Source organism: Malaclemys terrapin, chromosome 21 (genome assembly GCF_027887155.1).
Source record: "Malaclemys terrapin pileata isolate rMalTer1 chromosome 21, rMalTer1.hap1, whole genome shotgun sequence".
Taxonomy (NCBI): Eukaryota; Metazoa; Chordata; order Testudines; family Emydidae; genus Malaclemys; species Malaclemys terrapin.
In genome coordinates, this window is record NC_071525.1 from 21245592 (window position 1) to 21267597 (window position 22006).

General features: G+C 58.8%; 1 protein-coding gene across 1 annotated transcript in view; it reads right to left on the minus strand.

Annotated features, from left to right (window-relative positions):
* Positions 1 to 22006, minus strand: part of LOC128826875 (carcinoembryonic antigen-related cell adhesion molecule 5-like) — a 113073-nt gene that overhangs the window by 41698 nt on the left and 49369 nt on the right. Inside the window, exons 16-19 of the mRNA XM_054010394.1 lie at positions 17954 to 17973; positions 10197 to 10292; positions 9955 to 10046; positions 9669 to 9710 (exon numbers count right to left, since the gene is read on the minus strand). Of these exons, the coding sequence (XP_053866369.1) occupies positions 9669 to 9710; positions 9955 to 10046; positions 10197 to 10292; positions 17954 to 17973 (250 nt within the window). The remainder of the gene's footprint in view (positions 1 to 9668; positions 9711 to 9954; positions 10047 to 10196; positions 10293 to 17953; positions 17974 to 22006) is intronic.

Genomic DNA, 22006 nt, shown 5'->3' on the forward strand with positions numbered 1-22006 from the left:
CGTATGATGGAAACCACGTCCGGCCGGGGGTGCGGCAGCCCCCTAGTTCCAGCACCCAGGACCCATCTCGATCCAGTTCGGGGGGGTGTCTGTGCTGGGAGCCTGGACCCACAGGCAGGGCAGCCCCACAGGGTCCCTCCTGGTTGAGACTGTCCCTCCCAGCCACACCCGCCCACTTCCCCTTCGGCTGCTAGGGAACTGTGTGTGTGTGTGTGTGTGTGTGTTTGTGTGCAGTCTGGGGGGGAAGGGGGTGACTCTGCCACTTCCTGGGTGTGTCTGTCACTGGGTCTCACGCTCCTTCACAGCCCCCCCCCCGCCCAGCTCCTGCCGGTTCCCCTCGGCCCCTCCCACCGGGTATTGCTGAACCAGCCGATTGCAGCATTTCCTGCCCATTCTCTGCACCGCCCGCAGCTGGGAATTGGGGGTGGGGCAGAGCTGGATGTTCCCAAGTCACCAGAAACCAAAGTGTTAACAGTACGGCCCTGTTGTCAGTAGGGACCAGAGTTAACATCACAGAGACAGGGATGGGGCAGCTGTTGGCTCTCCCAGAGTGATCGGCTCAGGCTCTCTGCAGACTCAGGCAGCGCTGCTCATACCTGGGTTTTCTGTGAGGCCTCCCAGCATGCACTGGGCTCCCAGCATGCACCGGGCTCCCAGAGTGAGGGGACTCCCTGAGGGGGCCCACAGCAGAGACAGACGTGCTAAGGCTCAGAGAGGTGCGGCTCCAGGAGGTGGAGGGGCCTGACCCCGAGAGAGAGTGGACCCCGGAGAAGGGCTGTCGCACTGAAAGGGGCACCCCCCACAGACCGCACGGGGCCAAGAGTGGGCCCGACCTGTGAGTCCGTGACAGTGGCCCGTCCATGAGAGGAGAAAGGCGTCCGGGATCGAGCCTGGCTGTGGTTCAGGAAGGAGCAGAACTGCTGACACTGTCTGTTGCTCCGTGTCGTGAACGGATTGATCCGGGGAGTGCCCCACCTCTGGAAGATATTGCTGACGACGTCTGGGCGGAGAGACCACGCGTGGCCATGAAAGGACCTGCTGAGGCGATCGGCCAGTTTGTTTTGAGAGCCCGGCAGATACGACGCCTCCAGCTTATCGAGTGGGCGATGCAAAAGTCCCACAGCCCGAGGGCTTCCTGGCTCAGGGGAGAGGAGTGGGCACCACCCTGTCTGTTTATATAGAACATTGCTGTGGTGTTGTCTGTCGGCACCGATACACATCTGCCCTGGAGCTGGGCCCGAAACGTCTGGCAAGCGAGACGTGCCACCCGTACGTCCCTGACATGGACGTGCAGTGATCGTTCTGCCTGGGACCATAGACCCTGAGGTTGCCCATGTGCGCTCCCCACCCCAGCGCCGCCACATCCGTGACCAGCGACGGCTGCGGTTTGGAGACAGATGTTCCTGCACAGGCTGGTTGTGAATCGAGCCACCACCGGAGGGACTCGAGAACCCGAGGAGTGAGCGTGACCAGTCTGCCTGGATGGTCCCGGTTCTGCCTGTGCACATGGGGCAGCCACGCCTGCAGGGGACGGAGCCGCAGCCTTGCACGCTGCACCACGCACGTGTGAGCTGCCATATATCTGAGCAATTGTAGGTCATTTCTGGCCATCATGGTGGGGAGCCGGTGGAGACCTTCCATGCTGGCCCTCGTGGCTAGAAAACGAGACTCGGGCAGGAACGACCTGGCCTGAGCAGAGTCCAAGGGGGCCCTGATGAATTCTATTCTCTGAGTGGGGATTACGGTCGACTTCGCCACATTGAGGATGAGACCGAGTCTGAGGAACGTCGCACGCACCAGGTTCACGTGTTCCTCCACCTGGGCTCGGCACCAGCCCTTGATGAGCCAGTCATCCAGGTATGGGAAGACTTGCACCTGATGCTTTTGAAGGAAGGCTGCCACGACCGACGTGCACTTGGTGAACACCCAAGGGGCCGCCAACAGGCTGAAGGGGAGGCCCGTGAACGAATCACAGAAAACGTCTGTGTGATGGGATTGTGGAGACGTGGAAGTGCGTGTCCTTCAAGTCGAGGGCAGCAAACCAGTCCCCCAGATCCAGGGAGGGAACGATGGAAGCCAGGGAGACCATGCGGAACTTCAATTTCTTCATGAATCTGTTGAGGTTTCGCAGGTCTAGAATGGGCCTGAGCCAACCCTTGGTTCTGGGGATTAAGAAGTAACAGGTGAAGAAACCCCTGCCCCTGAACTCCAGAGACACCTCCTCGACCGCCCCGAGCTGTAGGAGCGTTTGGTCATGAGAAGGGTCCCTGAAGAGGGACCAGGTGGGTGGGAGGGAACAGAATTGGAGAGACTATCCCAGTTCTACCGTGCTCAGAACCCAGCGGTCTGAGGTGATTTGAGGCATTTCTGGGAACAGTCAAAGGGCAGGTCATGGATTGTGTTCTGGACCTCATGAGGGAGCCGTATCAAATAATATGTTTCTCTTTCCGAATTTATCCATTTCATACATGATTCTTATATCTTATCAGTATGAATTCCTATGAAATTAGGAGGTGTCAAGGCATATGAAATGTGTTTCCTAATAATTATACGTAGAATAAGTTTTGCTGAAATGCAAGAAGCCAACCGGCCTGTATCCAGTAAGACCTGCTAAATAGCTAAAAGTATGATCAGTTAAGAGTAAGTCAGCATAAAAGCTGGCAACCTTTGGCACAGATAGAAATGGTCCCTGAACTTTGGGGAACCGAAGGGAGGAATTACACACACTGCAGGGTACACCACAAACCTGGAAGTCACCAAGAGAGCCTAGGTTGGCAGTTTTTGGAGTGAGATAATATGTAAAGAGTAAGTGTCATAATCCACTAACCTATAGGATAAGGGTACCCATAAATTCCTTAGGGTATGGAAACAAGATTTGGGTACAGTAGGTTGGGCCTGAATTACATAGTGTCAGGATCCTATAAAATACCATGTAAGGATACCTTAGGGAGCTTTATATCTACCTATCATTCTATTTTCCATCACGCTATCAGCTCAGGTTGTGCATTCCTAACCACTGGGGAAGCCAGCACCATTGTGTTATCGGGCATGCCAAGACTGAGGCTGGTCCTCCACCTCTGTGACGAAGTGGGACTGTTCTTAATGTTTCCTCTGAATACTGTGTGGGTGCCTCAGTTTCCCCTTTGCATTTCTTAAGTCTCTAGTGGTGGGATAAAGGCCAGTGTGCATAAATCACTGACACTCTGTCTCCCTGGCAACAAATGGCCAGGGCCCTTCCACCCCTACAAGGAAACAGCTAAAGGTGAACAAAGAGATCAGGTGACCTCCTGGCCCAGGAAAGAGACAAAGGCCAGAAAAGAGGGGCTGGAGGGGGTTTCAGTTTGGTGCTGGTTGGGGACTAGGAGTGAGGGCAGACGGGCGTGTCTGGCTCTCTGAACCCCATAATGGACCCGGCCGAGGGGTCCTGTTCGCCGCTGTCCCTACAAGCTCTGTTTTAGACCGTGTTCCTGTCATCTAATAAACCTCTGTGTTACTGGCTAGCCGAGAGTCACGTCTGACTGTGGAGTTGGGGTGCAGGACCCTCTGGCTTCCCCAGGACCCCGCCTGGGCAGACTCGCTGTGGGAAGCGCACGGAGGGGCATATGCTGAATGCTCCCAGGAGAGACCCAGGAGGTGAAGCCGTGTGAGCATCTTGCCCTGAAAAGAAGAACAGGAGTACTTCTTTTTGCGGATACAGACTAACACGGCTGCTACTCTGAATCTTGCCCTGAAGACAGTCTGCTCCGAGGGAGAGGAGGCTCCCCAAAGTCCTGACTGACTTTGTGGGGAGCAGTTCCAGAGCATCGCCCGGGGACTCCGTGACAGGGGCAAAAGGCAGGGACGGGGGAAGTGGAGGGGGGGAGCGGAACTAGCACAAAGCACCTCCCTTGCCCGGTCCAGCGCAGGTATGGGGCACAGGGTACGGCCCCTTTGGCACCGTGCTCCCTGTTTCCTGACAGCCCTGCCTGCCCCCGGGGGGAGGGGAACTCACCTGCCCCCCCCCACTGCACCTTCACCTGGAGGCCGTGTCGAACTCTGGTCCCTGCTGCAACAGGGAATCTGGACACAGGCTGCGCAGATGTCTACAGGGCCCCCGCTGGCTCCCCTGCAGATCTGGTTCTGGGAGGCGCTGGGGGGGGCACAATGGGGGGGGTCAGGCAGGGCACTGTCGGGAGGCAAACCAGACTCACAGCAACCAAAGCCAAACCCCAGAGCCCCCCAGGCAGAGCAGGGACAGGGCAGGAGACTCAACCGGCAGCTGGACCCCGACACTGACACAGCAAAGGACAAGCTGGTCTCCCCAGTGACCGGCGCTAAACACCCCCCAAATCTCCCTCACCTACCTCCCCTGCACCCACCCCTGCCACCCCTGACTCAGCTCACGGTGATCCCCTATCATGGGGCGGGACTCACCCCTGCGGCGCCTCCTGCTGGTTGTCCTGCGCCCGGGCCATGGGGGGACTGTGCCCGGAGCCCCCAGCCTGCAGGGACGGCCTGCGCCCGGAGCTGGGTTATAACACAATGGGGGGCAGGGCCCAGCTGTGGGTCTGTAATCGCTGGACAGACATGCCCACGGAGGTCGCGTGTGGGGCCTTTGCTCTCGCTCTGCTCCCCCTTTGCCCCCCCCGGGCCGTGTGACGCTTCCCGGGGTGCTGGGCTGTGAGGCCCCTCGCGACCCCCTGCGCCGGCCCAAGGAGCCTTGTCTGGTCCTGCCGGGGGTCACCTCCCCGACCCCCCCCCAGGCATCACAACCTCCCCTTAGCCCTCGATGCAGGTCAGAGATTGGCCCCCCAACCGCTTAGCAGCCCCCTGAGCGCCCAGCTCTGGCACTGCCCACTGGCCGAGTTCCCAGCTCCCCCCCAAGGCCCAGAACCCCCAGCTGAGCAGTGACCCCCAACCCGCGCCCTGCTCGGCCCCGGCATGGCCAGGCGTTACAGAGAAAACCAGGCTGAGTTTATTGCCCAGAGCCCAGAGCTGGGAGAAGGAGCCGCTGGAGTTAATGGGACAATGGGTGAGATGGAGAATAAACTGGGAACACGCTTCCCAGCGCCCCGATGTCCCGAACCCACCCCTGGCAGCCCCTGCGGGGTTCAGCTCCCCCCAGCGTCCGGCTCCCCCCAACTCCCAGCCGGCCAGGCTCCGACGCTCCCTGCAGGAGACAAACCCGCTGGCAGCTGCTCCCCTCGGGGCAGGACCCTGGGTGCCCCCCGTGTGACATTATTGACATAAACTATGACCGTACAGATCATTGGTGCAACCAACCACTGTTATATATTTACACCTAATCTTGTACAAAGGCGGTCCAGCGAGATGTCTATGGAAAGGTTCTGGTTTGCTGGTTATGATGATGCTGTCGGTAGGTGTGAATCATCTGGTAGTTGAAGTTATGAATTTTGGCTCTGTCCTTGTACCTCAAATGTATTTGATTCCAAGTAGCCTCAGTGAAGCATGTGGTTGGCTTCTTGAGAAGAGGCTATTCTCAGTAAGTGCCCAGTCAAGAAACACTTAACCGACAATGGACTTTGGGAGACGCCAATCCACATCTGAGCTTTCCTGGGAACCTTCAAACTAACATGGAAACAATGGCGTCGGCCTGTAAACTGAGTCATGCACGGACATGTGACTTGCCCATGTGACTCCAACTTCAATCTTACTGCTGTGATTTTCCAAGTAAGAACAAAGGGGCGTCCTTTCATGGGCAGAGACTATAAAAGGCCCTGGAAACCCTCCATCTTGTCTTCAATCCACTTCTGAGTTCTGGAGGAACCTTGCTATGTTCTTATGTTCTTCTTATGTGCTACAAACTGAAGCTCTGAACAAAGGACTGAAGGACCCATCCCAGCTGGGGATGTTCCAGAGACTTGATTTGAACCTGCAGTTTGTTCTATCGCTGCTACAAGCCTGAAACAAGAACTTGGCCATTACTGGATGTCATTGATTCCATTTAACCAATTCTAGCTCTCATCCAGATCTTTTTCCTTTTATGAATAAACCTTTAGATTTTAGATTCTAAAGGATTGGCAACAGCATGATTTGTGGGTAAGATCTGATTTGTATATTGACTTGGGTCTGGGGCTTGGTCCTTTGGGATCGGGAGAACCTTTTTTCTTTTACTGGGGTATTGGTTTTCATAACCATTCGTCCCCATAACGAGTGGCACTGGTGCTGATACTGGGAAACTGGAAAAAGAACAGGAGTACTTGTGGCATCTTAGAGACTAACACATTTATTTGAGCATAAGCTTTTGTGGGCTACAGCCCACTTCATCGGATGCATAGACTGGAACACACAGACAGAAGATATTTATACATACAGAGAACATGAAAAGGTGGGAGTCGCCCGACCAACTGTAAGAGGCCAATCAATTGAGATGAGCTATCATCAGCAGGAGAAAAAAACCTTTGAAGTGATAATCAAGATGACCCATAGAAGGTGTGATGATACTTAACATGGGGAAATAGATTCAATTAGTGTAATGACCCAACCATTCCCAGTCTCCCTTTAGACCTAAGTTAATTGTATCTAATTTGCATATTAATTCAATTCAGCAGTCTCTCTTTGGAGTCTGTTTTTGAAGTTTTTTTGTTGCAAAATTGCCACCTTCAAGTCTGTCACTGAGTGGTTAGAGAGGTTGAAGTGTTCTCCCACTGGTTTTTGAATGTTATGATTCCTGATGTCAGATTTGTGTCCATTAATTCTTTTGCGTAGAGACTGTCCGGTTTGGCCAATGTACATGGCAGAGGGACATTGCTGGCACATGATGGCATATATCACATTGGTAGATGTGCAGGTGAACGAGCCCCTGATGGTATGGCTGATGTGATTAGGTCCTATGATGGTGTCACTTGAATAGATATGTGGACAGAGTTGGCATTGGGCTTTGTTGCAAGGATAGGTTCCTGGGTTCGTGTTTATGTTGTATGGTGTGCGGTTGCTGGTGAGTATTTGCTTCAGGTTGGGAGGTTGTCTGTAAGCGAGGACAGGTCTGTCTCCCAAGATCTGTGAGAGTAAAGGATCATCTTTCAGGATAGGTTGTAGATCTCTGATGATGCGCTGGAGAGGTTTTAGTTGGGGGCTGAAGGTGACGGCTAGTGGTGTTCTGTTATGTTCTTTGTTGGGCCTGTCCTGTAGTAGGTGACTTCTGGGTATTCTTCTGGCTCTGTCAATCTGTTTCTTCACTTCAGCAGGTGTTTTAAGAATGCTTGATAGAGATCTTGTAGGTGCTTGTCTCTGTCTGAGGGATTGGAGCAAATGCAGTTGTATCTTAGAGCTTGGCTGTAGACAATGGATCGTGTGGTGTGTCCTGGATGGAAGCTGGAGGCATGTAGGTAAGTATAGTGGTCAGTAGGTTTCCAGTATAGGGTGGTATTTATGTGACCATCGCTTATTAGCACTGTAGTGTCCAGGAAATGGACCGCTTGTGTGGATTGATCTAGGCTGAGGTTGATGGTGGGATGGAAATTAATGAAATCATGGTGGAATTCCTCAAGGGCTTCTTTTCCATGGGTCCAGATGATGGAGATGTCATCAACGTAGCGCAAGTAGATTAGGGGCGTTAGGGGACGAGAGCTGAGGAAGCGTTGTTCTGAGTCAGCCATAAAGATGTTGGCATACTGTGGGGCCATGCGAGTACCCATAGCAGTGCCTCTGACTTGAAGGTATATATTGTCCCCAAATGTGAAATAGTTGTGCGTGAGGACAAAGTCACGAAGTTCAGCCACCAGGTTAGCTGTGACATTATCAGGGATACTGTTCCTGACGGCTTGTAGTCCATCTTTGTGTGGAATATTGGTGTAGAGGGCTTCTACGTCCATAGTGGCCTGTATGGTGTTTTCTGGAAGATCACCGATGGATTGTAGTTTCCTCAGGAAGTCAGTGGTGTCTCAAAGATAGCTGGGAGTGCTGGGAGTGTAGGGCCTGAAGAGAGAGTCCACATAGCCAGACAATTCTGCTCTTAGGGTGCCAATGCCTGAGATGATGGGGCGTCCAGGGTTTCCGGGTTTATGGATCTTGGGTAGCAGATAGAATACCCCTGGTTGGGGTTCTGGGAGTGTGTCTGTACAGATCTGTTCCTGTGCTTTTTCAGGGAGTTTCTTGAGCAAACTGGAAACTGGAGTGTCTGAGGGAATGGCTTGTGTGACTTGTGGTTAGCCAGTGGGGTTGGACCGAAGTCCTCTCTGGCTGGCTGGTTTCAGAGTAGGAGCCGTGTTAGTTCTCCTCGGTCTGGCTGGCTGGTTTGGTGCCTTAGAGGTGGAGAAACGCCAGCCTTGGGCTGTAACTGCCCTGCTCTGAGCAATTTGTCCTGAATTGATCCTCTCAGTCGTGTCACACCAGAGGCAGCATCGTTACACCCCGCACCCTGATATCCCCCCCAAGCCAGCGTCTGTCCTCAGAAACACGCCCCCCCCCCCCCCCCCCCCCGGCACTGGGCACTTTTCCCTCCTGGCTGCTTCCCTGGGGCTGGTGCAGATGCTGCTGGGGCCTGGCTCTGGGTGGAACCAGCCGCCTGGCGAGCTCGGCACCACCCAGCGCCCCCGGAGCCGGGCACAGAGAGAACGGCCCGGTGCCTCCTGTCTGCCAGGGACAGGCCTGGCGCCTCCCGCTGCCCGGCTGGAACCAACCCCTGGGACCCAGGCCAGACACAGCTCCGGCCGTGCCCCCGGCACACGGCTCACCACGGTCACCGTGCCCAGTGCTGCCGGCCCTGGGCAGGGACCTCCTGAGTCCCTTTGAGGGCTGGAGATGTCAGAGCCGGGGAACCCGCGAGCCCCTCGGTGCCCTGTGCCCTCCGCCAGGGGTCCCGGGTCCCGGCTGGGTGGGTCAGCATCGCTGCTCACAGCTCTGCAGGGGAGAACTGCCCCAGGGAGGGGAAGACGCGGGGCCGGGCGCTGCGGGGAGGGTCGGGGGGAAGCTCTGGGTGGGGACAACTGGCCCTGGTTTGGGCACCAGCCGGGCACTGGGGAGACCTGGGTCTGAGTCCCTGCAGCCCCACAGACTCCCCGTGGGACCCGGCCGGTCACTGAGCCACCAGGGCCCCTCTGTGCAGTGGGGAGAACGGCCCAGCCCCCCCTCCCCCCCAGGCCTCCGAGGGGCCCAGACACTGCAGTGATGGGCCCCAGGGAAGCAGCATGGACAGACAGACGGACGCACCCCCTGGGCCAGGCAATGACTGTTCCTGCCCTTTAATGCTTCATCGACAGGACATCCCCGAGGTGACGGGACCCAGGCTCAGGGACGCGCCTTTCCCAGCATGCCCCGGGCCCCTCCCAGCATGCCCCGGGGGCAGGATGGAGCGTCACTTCTTCAGTTCCTCGTACATGTTCAGCTCTTGGGGCTGCAGCGTCTGGGGGAAACGGGGATGAATGAACCAGAGACGCCCCAGGGGACAGCAGGGGACCCCACCCTGCAGGACCCAGTTCCCCAGCTCCCCCCACTGGCCCCAAAGCTCCTCCCATCCTGGAGGCCCATCCCTCCCCCCCCAGTGCTGGCCCCCCCAGCCCCTCCCCTCAGCCTTGGGGCTCCCAGCTGGTCCCCCTTTGGCTCACTCTGCCCCCCCCCACTCTGGGATGTGATAACCAGCCCCGTTCCCAGCCATAGGGCTTGTTGGGGGGCAGCTCCCCCCTCCCCCCACTGGGTCCAACCACCCCTCATGAGCACAAGGGGCTCACCTGGTACGTGGGGCTGGGGTCAGGGGGGCTCCTGGGCTGGGCCTGGGGGAGGCAGAGGCAAGAGAGTTGTTAGCACCAGATCCCAGAGACTCCCCAGCTGAGCTCGGGGGGGGTCCCTGGGACAGTCAGTGGGACCCAGGGTTTGTGTAACCCCCCCACCCCTGCTCCCGCCCAAAGGGGACAGGGTAAACTGGCTGGGGGGTTGCAGGTCGGGACTGAGGGACACCTGCAGAGGAGGGGGCGGGACTGAACTAGCAGGGGGTGGGGCTGAGCCCCTGTCACTCACCACTGGCCCCACCCAGGCTGTCGGGGGCAGGTTCTCGTACACCAGGACGGGTGCCTCGTTCTCCTTGGGGGTCTCGTTCCGGCAGCGAGAGTCTGAGAAGAATCACCAGAGGCGCTGGAATTGGGGCCTTGACTTCCAGGCCCTCCCCTCCGCTCTAAACACCAGTCCCCACTCCCCTCCCAGAGCCGGGGAGAGAACACAGGAGTACTGGGTCTCCTGGGGGGGGGGGGGCTGTTACTCACAGAGGAAATGGACCGTGACTCCGACCAGCGCCGCCCCCGCCAGTGACCCGATGACGATCCCAGCGATGGCCCAGGCAGAGAGAGCTGAAGGAGCACCTGGGCGAGGGACATCAGGAGGAGAGATGAGGGGGGTGTTTGGATCAGATGGTTCAGCCACAATCCCCCCACCCCACTCCCTGCAGCCCAGGCCCTCTAGCATCGCACTGGGGCATTGGTGCCAGCACTGGGATCCCTGTGTCTGCAGCGTGTTGCTCCATCCCAGGGACTCACCCGTCCCTGTCACCCACACGGCGACAGACGCCCAGGCAGTGCGGCTGGTGACAGGGTTGTGAGCCCGGCACTCGTACGTGCCCTGCTGAGCCCAGGTCGTGAGATTAAAGGTCAAGCTGCTCCCGGTCTCCTTAGTGTCGGTGCCATTGAGAACCCAGCGATAGCTGGGGGCTGGGACGGAGTCGGCGACACACGTCAGGTTCAGAAGCGACCTGAGAGTCAGGGCGATGGATCCTGGTGGGTCTATCTGGGCAGAGTCCGGCCCATCTACAGAAAGAGGGACAGGGTCAGGGGATGGATGGCGCCAGCGAAGAGTCCCTGTTTAACCAGAACCCTGCCCCACCCCAGAGGCAGCTGCATCTCAGTGGCAGGGAAGAGGCCCTCCATAAACTTCCCCTGTGCCCCATGCTGGGGGGGGTAGGGAGGCTGCATCTCCGTGGCTGGGTGATGCCGGCAGGGCCAGGGGCAGCACGGCTGGGGGACGGGGCTGCAGTTACTCACAGGCCAGCGTCACGGTGCTGGGCTCGCTGCGGTTGGTGCTGACGGGGTTCCCGACCTCGCACCGGTAGGCGCCGGCGTCGCCCCGGGTGACACCCAGCACCTTGAGGGTCCGGTTGCCGGAGGACAGCACCAGCCGCTCACTGGGCGCGAGGGACACCTCGTCCCGGAGCCAGAGCACGGTGTTGGCGCTGGGGGAGCCGTTACACGTGAGGGTGAAGGTCCAGTTCTCCAGCACCTGGATTTGGCCGGGCGTCACCGTGAGCTTGGGCAGGATTTCTGGGAACAGAGAGAGCATCACTGGGGGTAGCAGCACAGTGGGACTCCTGCCCCACAGCCCCGTGGGGGATTCAGACCCAGCTGCCTGGTAGCAGTAGTGAGCTGTTATCCAGTCACCAATTTTAGTGTAGGGCTATTTGGGAAAGAGCGGAATTCTGGGAGCCGGGACTCCTGGGTTCTATCCCAGCTCTGGGGCGGGGGGTCCGGTGGGTTAGAGGAGTGGGGGTCTGAGCCAGGACTCCTGGGTTTGATCCAGGCTCTGGGGGGTGTGGGGTGTGAGCTCTGTGTGGGGATGTCTGTGCACCTGGCACAGGGGGGTCCTGGGGGCCCATGTGAGGCAGATAATCAATCCCAACAGCGACAGCAGCGCCTGGCGGGGGGTCACGCCCTGTCTATGTTCAGGTCCATGTAGGCTGGGGCAGTTCTGCCTCCCAGTTCAGGGAGGAAAAAGGGGAGGCTGGGGGCCCAGAGCCCCACAGCTTGGGGGGGTCACTGTCCCTCAGGTGCTGGGGTACCTGGGTTGCCCCACGGTGTCTGAGTTTGGGGAAAGTTTCCCCCTGTGACCTAGCCGAGTTCTTCCCAAGGGGGAGATGCCCAGAGCCCCATCGCTGAGGCAGGGCCCGGGGTCAGTGCAGCTCCCGAGGTGACACTTACCAGAGACGCGCAGATCCACCGTGGAGAGGACAGGGCTAGTTGGGCTCCGTATCTGCACCGTGCTCGGCGGGGTGGTGGTCACTGGGGTCTGGGCCGGCGCCGGCTGGAGGCAGGAGCCCAGGACGGAGGCTGCGGGGGGGGGGGGGGGGGGGGAGACCAGAGAGACTGATACCAACTGGTGCCCCTCACTCCCGACCTGCAGCCCCTTTGCTTTCCTTTGCACTGTCCCCTGTTACAGCCCTTAGTGTCCGGGACACCTGGGTCCCATGGTCCGTCTCCCTCCCCCCCAGTCTGTCAGGGATTTGCCCCATTGCTCTTTGCTGCTGTGGGACCCGCCTGGGTCTCTACATGGGGCTGGATCTGGGGGGAGGGGAGCTGGGTGCGCCCTCAGTGCTCTGGGACAGAGACACAAACAACTGATCCCTGCTAATCCCCTCATGCAAAGCAGGAGCTGCAGGAACAAAGCGGCATCTGATGGGTCCCACCCCAATGCTGTGGGGTGCAGCCTCGGGGGAGCCCAGGGATGGAACCATCCTGGGGCAGGAAGTGTCGGACTCTGCTCCTGCCAGCCAAACCCTGTGCTCCCCCCAGCTCTGCAAGTGCCCCTCAATCCTGACCCACAGACCCCTGCTAGCCTGGCTCCCCCCAGCTCTTCTGTTGCCCCTCAGTCCTGACCCGCAGCCCCTCTACTTTCATTTGCAATGGTTGGAGGCCTTTGTGTCCCGGACACCTGAGTCCCACGTTCTCCCCCTCTGACCTGCCAGGAGAATCCCTGACCAAGGGCCGCCCGGTCTGTGGGGGATTCGCCCCATCGCCCGTCGCTGCTGCGGGACCCGCCGGGAGCTGCCGGGACAGTGGAGACGCCTGGTTCCCAGCTGTAGCCAAAGGGCAGAGATGGGGGAAGTGGGGGTGGGGGGCCGAGATGGTACAAAGCACCTCCCTTGCCCGGCCCAGGGCAGGGACGGGGCAGGGGTACAGCCCTTTTGGCACCGTGCCCCCCCTTCCCGACAGCCCTGCCTGCCTCCACTGCCGGGGGGGGGTGATGTGACTCACCTTCCCCCCACCTCACATGGGAGGGGGGGGTAAATCCAGTCCCCACCGCAGGATGTGAACCTGATATGTGCTCTCCAGGGCAACTGCTCCCGTCCCCAGGGATGGGGCTGGTCCTGGGAGGTGCGGGGCGCTGTCACACTGGAGGGGGAATTGTCCCTGGGGGGTTAATGCTTGGCACAGGGTGGGCTCCCCAGCTCCTGGGGATCTGCACCCCTCACCCTGGGTCCCCCCAGCTACCTCCCAGTAGGGGGTGTGTCGATGGAGGAACCATCCCTGGAGACCCCCAGGAAGGGGGGAAAGAGAGAGACACCCCGGGGGGGAGAGAGAGACACCCCCTGGGGGGTCAGAGAGAGACACCCCTGGGAGGGGAGAGAGAGACACGGGGGCGGGGGGCAGAGCACAGACAGACAGGGATCTGGGACAGCTGGGAGGTAAAGTCCCCCCAACCCCTGCGGCCGGGATGGGACGGACCCGCTCCAGGGTGGGGCGAGGTGCAGGACACAGAGTGTAAAGGCACCTGTGCCCAAACAGACGCACAGAGGTGGGGGGAAGGGAAACAGCCCTCCCCCAACCTGGGGTGTGTGCGTGTGACACAGACACACAGAGCAGGGCTTGTCCCCTCCAGCAGGGGGTGCAGGGACCCCCCCCACACACATACACACACCCCAACTCCCTGCACCCTTCGGTCCCTCGCTCGGGGAGTTCACGCCAAGGCTGTACGCGGGGACGGGGCGGCTCACCCCCCCCCCAGCCCCTTTGGGACCCCGATTGGACAGGGAAGCGTTGGGGGAGGGGGGAGCCCCAAATCCCGAGTCAGTCCCCCCCCCCCAATCGGCAGAGCGGCTCAGCAGATCCCGAGATCTCACCCCGCGGTGCTGGGGATTCAGCGCCGCGTGTCCCGGGTCCCCCCGACGCGCAGTGATGTGTCCCCGAGCGCGGGGAGTCCCTGGGGCCCCCGGTGCGGCGAGAGCTGGGACTGGGGTGAGCAGGGGCCAGCGGCCAAACCTGCGGAGATTGTAAGTGGTATCGCCTCCCCCCATCACAGGTTCTCGCGGCCTCTCCCCCGCAGCCTCCAGCCGGCTGCAGTGCGCCAGGGCCGCTCCCGGACGCGGCACGCTGAGACACCAGGGGAAGACGGAGGCGGGGGCAGCCTCCGACATATTCGTGGGGGCCCCTGCAAAAAATTGCCCCACTTGCCCCCCTCCCCCCCCCCCGTCTGGGCGGCCCTGGCCCTGCAACACTTGTATAGGATAGAGAGGAGCTGCGTTGATTAAGCTTTGACAGGCTAGGAATTGGAGGCCTGTGCCTTTAAGACCCCAGCCCCAGGAACCCGCCCCCTGCTCCGAGGCTGACATGCCGCGTCCCTGTGAGAACAAAAAAACAGCCTCTGCCCCCCCCACACCCCTAGATTAGCGAGCACAGTGGGTGGCTCATCCCACGGGGTCACTGTTCCCCCCCTCCCCCTCCCTAAACGGGGGTTTTGTACCCGCACGGGGTCTGGCAGTGTCACCCCTCCCCCGCGTAACCCCGGCTCTCACCCCCCACCACCGAGTTTTGCCCTTCAGCCCCTCTTCTGCCGCTAGCTAAAGTAGCTTGAACCCCCCAGGCCAGTAAAATTCTGCCCCCTGCTCAGACCCTGACAGCCCACAGGCTGCGATTTGCCCCCCTGAATCCTTTTAAACCCCCCCAAAGAGGAGGCAGCAAATCATTAGCAGAAGTAAGGGCAGAGAGAGGGCAGTGGCTACAACGAAGGTTACTGGGCATGCTCAGTTCGACTGAGCATGCTCAGTACACCCAAAGTAGCAAAACGGGAGCGGGAGCACTTTGTGGGGCTACACCGGCCCAGACCCCGACCCCCAGACCCCCGAGCTGGAGGGGACGCGGTCCCCTGGCCCCACACGCCTGGGCTGCAGCCGGTACCGCTCATTGACCGCTGCTGAAAACAGGAGCGTCAGTTACTCCCCCCCCCCAAGTCCCCCTGCTCAGACCCCGGCCCCTGCGCATCGCAGGGTTAACGCGCCCCGACCAGACCCCCGCCCCAGACGGATCAGCCCGTCTAACGGGGGTGCCTCCCCCGCCCCCGCTGTCCCCATTGTTCTCACGCTCGCCCGGGGCCCCATTCTGCCAGGTGCTGCACACCGGAGAGAGACGCGCCTGCGAGGAGCTAAGGGGGACGGGGACGGGGGGAAGCCAGGACCCCAGGTCCCTTCCCACAGAAACATCGGTGAGTGCTGACGCCAATACCCCAGTGCGACACTAGGGGGCGCTGGGCTGCAAGGAACAGGGCGCAGAGAGAACCCAGGAGTCCTGGCTCCCAGCCCTCCCCAACTCTAACCCACTGGACTAGATGTCTTCAAGTCACCAGGGCCTGATGAAATGCATCCCAGAATACTCAAGGAGCTGACTGAGGAGATATCTGAGCCATTAGCGATTATCTTTGAAAAGTCATGGAAGATGGGAGAGATTCCAGAAGACTGGAAAAGGGCAAATCTAGTGCCCATCTCTAAAAAGGGAAATAAGGACAATCCAGGGAATTACAGACCAGTCAGCTTAACTTCTGTACCCGGAAATATAATGGAGCAAATAATTAAGCAATCAGTTTGCAAACACATAGAAGATAATAAGGTGATAAGTAACAGTAGCACAGGTTTGTCAGGAACAAATCATGTCAAACCAACCTGAGAGCTTCCTTTGACAGGGCAACAAGCCTTGTGGATGGGGGGAAGCGGTAGATGTGGTGTATCATGACTCTGTGTCGCATGACCGTCTCCTAAACAAACTAGGGAAATGCAACCTCGATGGAGCTACTATAAGGTGGGTGCAAAACTGGTTGGAAAACCGTTCCCAGACATCCCAGTTATCAGTGGTTCACAGTTGTGCTGTCAGGGCTTAATGAGTGGGGTCCCGCAGGGATCGGTTCTGGGTCTGGTTCTGTTCAATATCTTCATCAATGATTTAGATAATGGCACAGAGAGATACACTTATAAAGTATGTGGATGATACCAAGCTGGGAGGGGTTGCAAGTGCCTTGGAGGACAGGATTAAAATGATCTGGGCAAACCAGAGAAATGGTCTGAAGTAAATAGGATGAAATTCAATCAGGACAAATACAAAGTGCTCCACTTAGGAAGGAACAACCAGTTGCATACACAATAAATGGGAAATGACGGCCCAGGAAGGAGTACTGCGGAAAGGGATCTGGGGGGTCATAGTCGACCACAAGCTAAATATGAGTCAACAGTGTAACGCTCTTGCAAAAAAAGCAAACATCACTCTGGGATGTCTTAGCAGGTGTGTTGTGAGCAAGACACGAGAAGTCATTCTTCTGCTCTACTCCGTGCTGATTAGGCCTCCACTGGAGTATCGTGTCCAGTTCTGGGGGCCACATTTCAGGAAGGATGTGGACAAATTGGAGGAAGTCCAGAGAAGAGCAACAGAAATGATTAAACATCTAGAAAACCTATGAGGGAAGCAGGGCTGGCTCCAGGGTTTTGGCCGCCCCAAGCAGCCAAAACAAAATAAAACAAAAAAGCCGCGATCACGATCTGCGGCGGCAATTCGGCGGGAGGTCCTTCACTCCCAGGCGGAGTGAGGGACCGTCCGCCGAATTGCCGCCGAATACCTGGACGTGCCGCCCCTCTCCGGAGCAGCCGCCCCAAGCACCTGCTTGAGAAGCTGATGCCTGGAGCCGGCCCTGGAGGGAAGATTGAAAAAATTGGTTTCAGAGTAGCAGCCGTGTTAGTCTGTATCCGCAAAAAGAACAGGAGTCCTTGTGGCACCTTAGAGACTAACAAATTGCTTAATTGGAATTAATTTGGACACCATTAAATTAGCCTTGAATAAAGACTGGGAGTGGATGGGTCATCACACCAAGTAAAACTATTTCCCCATGTTTATTCCGCCCCTCCCTCCTCCCACTGCTCCTCACACCTTCTTTTCAACTGCTGGAAATGGGCCATGTTGATTACCACTACAAAAAGGTTTTTTCTCTCTCGTTAGAGTGTGTATGGTAACACCCATTGTTTCATGTTCTCCGTGTATATATGTATCTTCCTACTGTATTTTCCACTGCATGCAGCCGATGAAGTGGGTTTTAGCCCACGAAAGCTTATGCCCAAATAAATTTGTTAGTCTCTATGGTGCCACAAGTACTCCTGTTCTTTTTGAAAAAATTGGGTTTGTTTAGTCTGGAGAAGAGAAGCCTGAGAGGGAACATGATAACAGTTCTCAAGTACATAAAAGATTTTTACAAGGAGGAGGAAGGTAAATTGTTCTTCTTAATCTCTGAGGATAGGACAAGAAGCAATGGGCTTAAATTGCAGCAAGGGAGGTTTAGGTTGCGCATTAGGAAACAGTTCCTAACTGTCAGGGTGGTTAAGCACTGGAATAAATGGCCCAGGGAGGTTGTAGAATCTCCATCTGTCACGGAGTGTGGGGGGACACCAGGCCCTGCACCCCCAGCTCCCTGCGATTCACCAGGACTCTCAGCCAGCCAGTAAAGCAGAAGGTTTATTTAGACGACAGGAACACAGTCCAAGACAGGTCTTGCAGGCACAGACAACAGGGCCCCCCTCAGTTAGGTCCATCTTGGGGTCCCAGGGCATCCCAGCCCCATTGGGAGGTCAGAGCCCCGTCTGCCTCCCAGCCATGTCCCCAGCCAGCTCCTGAAACTCCCCCTTCAGCGACCCCTCCCACAGCCTTTGTTCAGTTTCCCGGGCAAAGGTGTCACCTGGCCTCTAACCCCTTCCTGGGTTCTCATGTTACATGCTCAGGTATTCTCCGTCGGTCAGTCTCCCATCCCCCAATGCAGACCGTCCCAGCCAACCTCCCCTGTCAGCATTCAAAGACCACAGTAAGAACAGTCCCAGTTCCTCACGGGAGGGGTGTGTGTGTGTGTGTGTGTGTGTGTGTGTGTGTGTGTGTGTGACCCTTTCAGTGCGACAGCCCTTCTCGGGGGTCCACTCTCTCTCGGGGTCAGGCCCCTCCACCTCCTGGAGCCGCACCTCTCGGAGCCTTAGCACGTCTGTCTCTGCCGTGGGCCCCCTCAGGGAGTCCCCTCGCTCTGGACCCCCGGGCCCTCCACCCCCGAAGGGGACGATACCCCCTGCCCTCCCTCCGGCCTTGTTCTCTAGCCCAGAGCGACTCTCAGCCGGTGTCACACAGGAGGTTTATTGAGCGTCTGAACAGGGCCCAAGGGGACTGTCTGTGGCTCCTTGGTAACCCGATGCAGTGATGCGGGAGCGCACACCCGTCACTGGGCGGGTGAATCTAATCCCCGAGCACACCGCCAGCTGGGGGCCCTGCCCTGTTTTCTCACACTTTGCCCTGAGACAGGCACTCGCAGTGGGGAGCTACTCCAGCCAGCGTGACAGGGGGGAACCCTGGGGGTCTGGCACATCACAGGGTCCCCCAAGGGGCTGCTCCGGAGCTGGGGGTGCAGCAGGGGACCTGGGGCTCCGTGACCCCGTCCTCAGCTGGGAGCCGGCAGTGCTGGGTGCGGGCGGCTGCGCTGGCCAGGGCAGAGCTGACGGGGAGACACTCGCACAAGGAAATAAACGGCAAATATCGGCACAAACAAGCGTGCGAAGAGGAAGCGGCTGGGCGGGTGCAGCTCCCCTCCCCCGGCAAGGCTGCCCCAGGCCAGGAGAGGAACAACGGGACAAAGTCCCTGTCACGGAGTATTGGGGGACTCAGGGCCCTGCACCCCCGGCTTCCTGCGATTCACCATGACTCTCAGCCAGCCAGTAAAGCAGAAGGTTTATTTGGATGACAGGGATACAGTCCAAGACAGGTCTTGCAGGCACAGACAACAGGGCCCCCCTCAGTTAGGTCCAGCTTGGGGTCCCAGGGCATGCCAGCCCACCCCCCTTTGGGGGGTCAGAGCCATCTCTGCCTCCCAGCCATCTCTCCAGCCTCCTTCCAGCCTGCTTCCAGCACTCTGCTTTCAGCGACCCCTCCCACAGCCTTTGTTCAGTTTCCCGGGCTAAGGAGTCGCCTCGCCTTCAACCCCTTCCTGGGTTCTCATGTTACACACTCAGGTATGCGCCCTCGGGCGCCCTCGGGCAGATCCCATCCTGCAATGCAGACTATCCCAGCACACTCCCCTGTCAGCATTCACAGACCACAGTGAGAACAGGCCCAGTTCGTCACATCTCTCCCCCCTTCGAGACCGAACTGAGCAGGGTCACTTTAGCCAGTGACCCGGGGAAGTTCGAACCTACCCCCGTTCCCATGGATGCCCCCGCATCCCTCCCATTCCTTGGTGAGAATTACACCAGGCCCCTCCAGTTTCACGCTCCCCCTTAGGTTGGGGGTGCTTGATGGCACTCGCAGTTCGCATGTGGGAAGGTTTATGCGGCCTGTGCCCTTTTCCCACCCCCATACCTCTGGGGCTCCAACTGGGCTGTGGTCTTCTCCCAGCGCTCCAGTCTGGAGGTCTGTGCTTTGGGCTCTCTTGGTTTAGAGCCGCCCTTTTTACCTTGGCCACCCTCCGAAAAGGCTCCTCTATGCTGGGCAAGGGTCCTAAAGCTGTTTTCCCCTTGTCCCAGGCCTTCCTCCCCCTCTGACAGGGGTCACAGGATCCGCAGTACTGTCGGACAGTAACAAAGACCCCAGGCCAGTAAAAGCTCCGTAGCAGCCTCTGCTGGGTACGCCAGGTTCCCTGGTGCCCTCAGAGGGGAATGTCATGGGCCCGGCACAGCAGCTGGCGGCGATACTTCTGGGGTACCACCAGCTGCCTCCTGATCCCCCCTGACTCCATTTTCCCTGGGGGAGCCCATTCTCGGTACAGGAACCCCTTCTCCCACAGGAACCTTTTCCGGCCACCTCGTCCCATGGTCTGTACCGCATTGAGGTCGGCCAGGTCCCTTATCTTCCGCAAGGAGGGATCTCTCTGTAACTCGGCCTGGAACTCAGCAGCTGGGACGGGGATGGCCACCTGCTCTTTCTCGCCCGCTGGGTCCGAAGCTGCAGCCTCCCTGAGCCGCGTCCCTGGGCGTTCCCTCCCCACCAGGTTAGGGTCCCGCGCCTCAGGCAAGGCACCCCCCCCAAGGCCAGGGCGCAGTGCCCCTCGCCGGCTCTGACCGCGGGGCACAACTAAGGCGGTCTGGGGGCTGCTTGGCCAGTCCCCTAGGTCCCCCCCCATCAACACCTCAGTGGGCAAATGGTGGTGCACTCCCACGTCCTTGGGGCCCTCCTTGGCCCCCCATTTCAGGTGTACCCTCGCTACGGGAACCTTGAATGGGGTCCCGCCCACCCCGGTCAGGGTCAGGAAGGTGTTGGGCACCACCCGATCTGGGGCCACCACCTCGGGCCGGGCCAGTGTCACCTCTGCGCCCGTGTCCCAGTAACCATAAACTTCCTTCCCATCCACCTCCAGGGGAACAAGGCACTCGCTCCGCAGGGACAGCCCCGCGCCAACCCTGTAAACGGAGAACTTTGAATCAGGAGCATCTGGCCCCCCAGAGAAGCTGGCCTGGGGCTCTCCTCCCTCCTTAGCAGGTGGTACTCTGCCAGCCCCCCTTCCCTGGGAATGCTGCCTCTCGCCGGGCTGGGTCTCTACCCAGTCAACCCTCTGTGGGTTCGGCCTGCTCAGTCTGTCCCTGAGCCTGGGGCATTGGGCCCGTATGTGGCCCTTTTGGCCACAGTGGTAGCAGCCCATGTCCCATGGGTCCCCTTGAGTGGGTCGGATGGTCCTGATGCCGGATGTTCCCCTCTGATGGGGTTTTTCTGTATTTTCCCACGGGGAGGTCCCATGGTGACTCTCTCTCTGAGTTGTGGTGGGATTGCTCCTTTGGGACTCCTCCCTTTTATCTCCTGACCGGCTCTTTACGAACTCATCGGCCAGCTGGCCTGCCTGTCGCGGGTTCTCTGGCTTTCTGTCCACCAACCACAGCCTCAGGTCAGATGGGCACCGCTCATACAGTTGCTCCAGTACCAGCAGTTTGACCAGGTCCTCCTTCGTCTGGGCCCCATCAGCCCACTTGCTGGCGTATCTTTCCATGCTGACGGCTAGTTGCAGATATGAGATCTCAGGGGTTTTATCTTGACTCCGGAACCTTTCCCGGTACATCTCAGGAGTCAGCCCAAACTCACGTAGCAGGGCCTTTTTGAATAGTTCATAGTCCCCTTTCTCTGCCTCTCCCAGTTGGCGGTACAATGCTACGGCTTTGGGGTCCAGTAAGGGGGTAAGGACCCGGAGTCTGTCCGCGGGATCAACCCGGTGCAGCTCGCAGGCCATCTCAAAGGCCTCCAGGAAGTCATCCATGTCCTCACCCTCCTTGTATGGGGCCAGGATGCACTTATCAAAGCTCCGTGCAGTCCTGGGTCCCCCCTCACTCACCGCAGCCGGGGGTTCGCTGCCCTTCAATCTCGCCAGTTCCAGGTCATGCTGACGCTGTCTCTCTTCATGCTGTCTCTGTCTCTCTTTCTCCTCCCGTTCATGCTGTCTCTGTTGTTCACGATCCTCCAGCTCTCTCAGTTTTAGCTCTTTCTCCCATTCCAGCCAATTCCGCTCCACGGATGCCGAACGTCGCCGGGAGGATCCTCTGCTGGCCGGCGAGCTTCGCCGGGAGGGTCCCCTGCTGGCCGGGGGGGCCACGGCGCCTTCGGTATTTGCTGGGCTCCTCCCCACCCTTCCCCTAGGCATAGGAAGGAGGGGTCTCGGGAAGCCCTCAGCAGCCGGCTGACCACTCCCAGCTGGGACAGACACTGGGGCCTGCGCTGCATTTGCCAGGCTGCTTCCCTGAGACACAGGGATCAGTTCATTCGCGCGATCTTCCTCCTCCAGCCGGGCAATGAGCTGTGCTTTGGTGAGCCTCCCAATGCGCAGCCGCCTCTGCTTGCACAGCTCCACCAGGTCGCTCTTAAGCCGCTTGGCATACATCTTCCTGCTGGCCACTCACCGGCCTGTGTGCTCACAGCTCCCCACAGTTCCCAGGGGGACCCCTAGTGTGCCAGCCCTTCTCGAGGTCACCGCCTCTCTGCCAGGGTCGAGCTGCAGACTCCTCCGCCCCTGGGACCACTCGCTGCGATCCCCCCGGGGGACCCTGTTACTG